Here is a 5,615-nt window from a genome sequence, read left to right as displayed (position 1 = left end):
CTCAGTGAGTTATATTTACCAACCCCATGACTCAAATGCAGGAATGGACAGAGTCAAACGACAGTAAGGATGAGAGAAGAAAAAAACTGTTTCATAAAAACAAAAGAATGTTACAAAACAATGAAGTTCCATGTTTTAATAGATGTTGTAAAACAGCTCTGAGAAAGAGATAAGGAGAAAGAGAGGAAGAGGTGGAAAAACTGAGAAAAGACAATTAGTGTTTGAGGGCAGCGAAATGAGTTTGACGTTCTTATCTCAGGACTTGTTCAGCTTTTAGCTCTTTTCTTTAACTTAAAGGCTTTTATGTAACATGTTTAAGTAGCCTGATACAATGAGCAGAAGAAGAAACAATAATTACACAATGAGTCAGACATTTTTGAGAGCAAATACAACCTTTTTTTTCAGACAACCTTTAGACAGGCCCATTGTGTGTGTGTGTGTGTGTGTGTGTGTGTGTGTGTGTGTGTGTCTTATACAACAGTTCAAAAAACATTAAAACTGAGTTAGAGTCCGTTAAAGCTGAGTAACTGACATTTGAAATACAATATTTCAAGTTCCTTTGAAAACACTTCAAAACAAAGGCACAGCAGAACCATAACAACAGTAATGAGCAGTGGTGACCAATTTATGCATTTATGAGCAATTCAGAGATTTTGAACGAATTGGTTGAATGAATAATTCAATGACACTATTAAAACATGTCTTTCATTGCTGTATAATTCAGTGCCTTCAAACTTATCATTGAATAAAAGAGTCAATAACCCAGTTAACGTGAAAACAGTAACTTGTCGCCACCTACTGGCGTGTATTTGTTCTCTGAAAAAGCCATTGATAAATCCAAGTCAACTTTAGTCAGGGAAGTGCTGTATTTATTTATTTTTGACAAGAATGAAAATGTGGCTGCAAGGGATTGAAGTACTTACTTGAAGTTAAATTCTTTTACCAATTGTTCGTCTGATGAAACGTCTTTTTGAAAGAAAAAAGTTCGCAATATGTTATTAGAGAAAATTATGTGATAACTTTTTAAATGCAAGCCATTGTAAATACTGCAAATCTATCCGTCATCCACGTTTTCATACAGTAGCCTACATGTTAAATTCAGTATGGCGTCTAACCTGAAAAGGGTCTATTACACCACTGAAATTCTATGGGAAATGCATGGGAAATATTTGGCTATGATGCTGATGAAGTTCCTAGTTGAAATTAACATGATTATGGCTTGAATATACAGAAATGTTTATGTAAAGAAATTAACAGATGATGGAAAAACATCATGTTCCCAGTTTAGCTGCTTTCTTGACAGACATTATTGGATTGGCAGCTCAAAGACATGATTTTATGGGTCAGACAGAGACGCAGGAGGTTTATTAAAGTTATAGCACCTTTGTGTCTAACCTGTGACTCTGACCCTCTGGTTCTGCACAAGCCTGGAGGCAAAGATCTGGAGGTGACAGATGGCACCACAGCACCAGTATTTCTGTGTATTTTTATTTTCTTGAAAAGATTGCTTCTTAAAATGTACACAATTACACACGCTTATCATTTTAGTAAAAAAAAAAATTTCTCCTACGGTTGTATAAGCTTATTAAACACAATAATCACAGGCACATAATTTTCTAGGAAATTTGTTCAGATAAAAAGGTTGCCATTTAAAAGCTATTTCATTTAACAGCAGATTTCAAACTGCAAACTCAAAATGCATGTTTCAGGCTATTATCGTGCAGTTACCTCAAAATAATAAGGCAGACAGAACATTTTATAGTGTTATCAATAGACTACGCTGTCATGTTTTCAAAGCATACTGTAGTATTTTGTGAAAAAAAAAGTGCAGGTACCATGGGTGGACTATGTTTTAATGCAAGGAAGGTACTAATATGATGTATTTTTTGGGAGACCATTTACTTTTTTCTCGACTTGTTTTATTGTGTGTATATATACTAGTTAAGAAAAGAGATAAAGTATAAACTGCACTCTGTAAGTGTTAGTAAAAGTAATGGAAGTCTGTGTGAGTGGAAGCAGATGTGCAGCAATAAATGGAGATAAATTGGAGAATTCTGGAGAGGAATTCTTAAGGTGCTTCCTTTCAGAGCTGTTCATCAGCTCAGTGTGAAAGACAGATTGATAAAGACAGATCGACAAAGACCATGAAAGTGAAAGGGATAAAATAGGAAAAACTTTCACATGTAACAACAACAAAAAAAATTGATTGTGCATGTAATTGTCTGCAGTTGTTGATGACAAAGGAAGAACTTCGGCTCACAGCCTCATTCTACAACACTGAGAACATATTATCATACTGTAATTTCCGTGAAGACAGTTTTCCTTTGAAGAAGTGAAGGATTGTGTTTCTTACTGTGATGAGTACAGTATACTCAGATGTACTCATATAAATAGAAGTAAAGAGGATGAGACAGGTTGCAGTGAAAATATTTACAGTGAAACAAGACAGCAAATTATATGGAACTTGAGGCTTAGATAAGCAGCTGTCTGGAATGACAAAAAAAAAAAAAAAAAAAAAAACAGAAAGACATATTGTATAGTTTTTGGGGGATGTCCATTTTACTTTAAGGTTTTTCTTTTTTCTTTTCTGAGGGAATCATATGGGGGGAAAATAAATTATTTGAATGTTTCTCCCGCTTTTCAGATTTTACATCTGAGTAAAAGACTCTATTAATGGCACATTGCATCTCCTCAAAAAATGTCTCAAACTAAAATGTCAAAATAGGAAGTCTGCACTAAAATATATTTTTCATTGCAAAGAATTTTAGGACAAACATGAGACAAATGCGTCTGTGTGTTCAAATAAATGTGAACTGAGTTACGACAAAGCAATACAGCTTTCCTTTGGCATTATTATGCTTAATTATTATTATTATTATTATTATGCTTAATACCGGGAAGTCGTGGCCTAATGGTTAGAGGGTTGGACTCCCAATCAAAGGGTTGTGAGTTCTAGTCTCGGGCCGGATGGAATTGTGGGTGGGGTTAGTGCATGAACAGCTCTCTCTCCACCTTCAATACCACGACTTAGGTGCCCTTGAGCAAGGCATCGAACCCGCAACTGCTCCCCGGGCGCCGCAGCATAAATGGCTGCCCACTGCTCCGGGTGTGTGCTCACAGTGTGTGTGTTCACTGCTCTGTGTGTCTGCATTTCGGATGGGTTAAATGCAGAGCACAAATTCTGAGTATGGGTCACCATACTTGGCTGAATGTCACTTCACTTTCACTTTTTTTCACTTAATATGCAATAGCATGACGATCATAACATGGTTCATTGTTCTTTATACTTTCTGGGGTAAATGACAGAGGAAAAATTCATAAGCGATCCGGTTAATGAAACTGCTTATCATGATCAGCATATTTGTAAATAGATATTATGATGGTATTTTAAATAAAGAATATCACAACAACCTATAAGAAGTTTAAAATGTGGAACCGGTGGACAAAATTTACAGTCTCGGATCATTGACTTTTGGTTTTTCTTGTGTTTAGTGCAAAATATCCTTCTTAGAACCTCCCACACATTCAAATGAGGACCAAACCAGAGCATTTTTAAAGCACTGATGACAGAGGATTTAATCGGTGACGCAGGTTCGCGCGCATCAAAAGAGTCGCGCGCAATTGCGCGTGGGCTCTGCTCTTTATGGCACGAGCTGAACAGGTATAAAACCAGGAGTCTCACGACTCAGAATGCAGAAAATCGGAGGAGTTGACACCCACCGAGCAAGAAGTTCAATCAAGACCTCATTCAAGGGAGTGTAAGTGTAGGCTACCATTTTTATTAGACTTTCACATTTTGAAACTTTTTAAGCCTAACTTATTTGTAGATTCATTTCTTTTTCAAAGTATGAAGTTTTAAGATTGTTAACGTGTTAAGATTGGTTTTTATAGGGCTGTGCAAACAGTTTTCATTGTTTTATCTCAGATGCATTCAAATATGAAAATGTGGACCGGCTGGGCAGCATGCGCCTTCCTCTTGTTCGTCTGCTTGGGAACTCTAACGGAAGGGTATCCGACAAAACCCGACAACCCTGGGGAGGGCGCACCTGCGGAGGAGCTCGCCAAGTATTATTCTGCACTGAGACACTACATCAACCTCATAACAAGGCAGAGGTGAGTTCATTGTATATAATAATATACTCAACAAAAGAACTGGACAGAAATGTTCACAAGTTCTTTTTCAAATTGTTTCTGTCTCTCGTGTCAAAACATTTTTCAAAACACCTTTTCCTCTCATTTTGTTATCGACTAAAGTTAATCTATATTTCTGCAGATTTAGTTGTTTAAAAATACTAAAACAGACCCTCCACATTAAAGCCACTGGGGGCTGGAAAGCCTTTCTTTTTTTTCTTTTTAAAAGCACCATTAATCCACAGATAAAACCCTGCTGACTGTCTAATTAACTGCATTGCATTAAATGTGTTTCTTTGTGGAGTTAAAACAGCAGGATGTGTTTTTTACTTACAAAATTCATCGTTGAATGTCCTGCCTTGTTTCTTTAAAGGTCTTTTGGTTACAAGCTAAAATTCCTCAGAATAAATCAACTAAAACTTTTTTTATACTTCAGATTAGAAAAAAGGGAGAACATAGATCACAAGTGAGATGGAAATTATAAGTGGACTCGAAACCTGAAATTGGGATTCACATGAGAGGGAGGCAGAGGGGTACATGTTGTCTGGTTTAACATTAATAGCCTATAAATAAGGCCATGTTTCAACAAAATTTCCGTTAGTCATACTGTTTCCAATACGGCAAATTTAAAACGGGAACGGAAGTCACTAAATATTTAAGTAGGTTTATGTCAAACGTTTGATGGACGACTCAAGGTGTGCGACATGAACCTCAATACTCAGAATTATTTTGCAAATGTTGACTCCACTTACAAGTACTGTATAATTCTTACACAAGTACTGTACAATTCTGAGTTTTGCTTCTTCGTTCTGTTTGACAGGTATGGCAAAAGGTCCAGCGCTGACACCTTAATTTCAGACCTTCTGATTGGTGAAACAGAGTCCCATCCCCAGACAAGGTAAGATTTACAAACTGACTTTTAATGGTAGATCATAATTGATTATTTTATTGCAAATTAAAATTGATCATAGTGTTCCACTCAAAATTATTTGCAGTGAACAATGAAATCATGAAATTGTGATGGATGAACAATGCTTAGGTTTTTGCTTAATAAGAATTCATGGCTGTTTCTTTACAGATATGAGGACCAGTTGGTGTGGTGATCCCAGCAACTGTGTTAATCCAGTTATGTCCATGTGTCATCCTGTTAACTATTACGGCAACCGTATCTCATAAATTTGAAATCTTCTGCATCATCAATATCAGCAGCTTGCTGCAAAGTACCACAGCCATCTTCAGGATAGTGAAAATACTGCAGAACATTCAAATAACACATCAAATCATTATATCTGACAAGTACACGTCTATGTGAAATGCTTTAACATGGTGTTGTTGACTGTGCTCTCTCTAGACTCATCTAAGTTCAGTCAGCTGTTCAATAAGACAATTGTCCAGAGACTTCATGTCCATTATAATCCTAAATATCAAAGGAAAACATTACTGACTGTACAGTATAACCATGCTAATAAAGTCCACTATATTTG

At 36.3% G+C, this 5,615-nt stretch overlaps 1 protein-coding gene across 1 annotated transcript; it reads left to right on the top strand.

Moving 5' to 3' along the window:
• The first annotated feature begins 3,642 nt into the window (after positions 1–3,642).
• On the top strand, positions 3,643–5,615 carry LOC113070014 (pro-neuropeptide Y-like). Its single transcript, XM_026243161.1, has 4 exons — positions 3,643–3,758; positions 3,926–4,113; positions 4,952–5,029; positions 5,210–5,615. The coding sequence occupies exons 2-4, from the start codon at positions 3,926–3,928 to the stop codon at positions 5,232–5,234; spliced, it is 291 nt and encodes a 96-aa protein (XP_026098946.1). The 5' UTR covers positions 3,643–3,758; the 3' UTR covers positions 5,235–5,615.

The sequence above is a fragment of the Carassius auratus genome, unplaced genomic scaffold, assembly GCF_003368295.1.
Source record: "Carassius auratus strain Wakin unplaced genomic scaffold, ASM336829v1 scaf_tig00002696, whole genome shotgun sequence".
Lineage (NCBI taxonomy): Eukaryota > Metazoa > Chordata > Actinopteri > Cypriniformes > Cyprinidae > Carassius > Carassius auratus.
This window is presented reverse-complemented; position numbering and strand designations above follow the sequence as displayed.

Excerpts from the sequence above, each read along its gene's own strand:
- LOC113070014 (XM_026243161.1), top strand. The coding sequence starts at position 3,926 with ATGCATTCAAATATGAAAATGTGGACCGGCTGGGCAGCATGCGCCTTC. Across the intron at positions 4,114-4,951 it reads AACCTCATAACAAGGCAGAG|GTATGGCAAAAGGTCCAGCG; the intron begins GTGAGTTCATTG and ends TCTGTTTGACAG. Across the intron at positions 5,030-5,209 it reads GAGTCCCATCCCCAGACAAG|ATATGAGGACCAGTTGGTGT; the intron begins GTAAGATTTACA and ends GTTTCTTTACAG.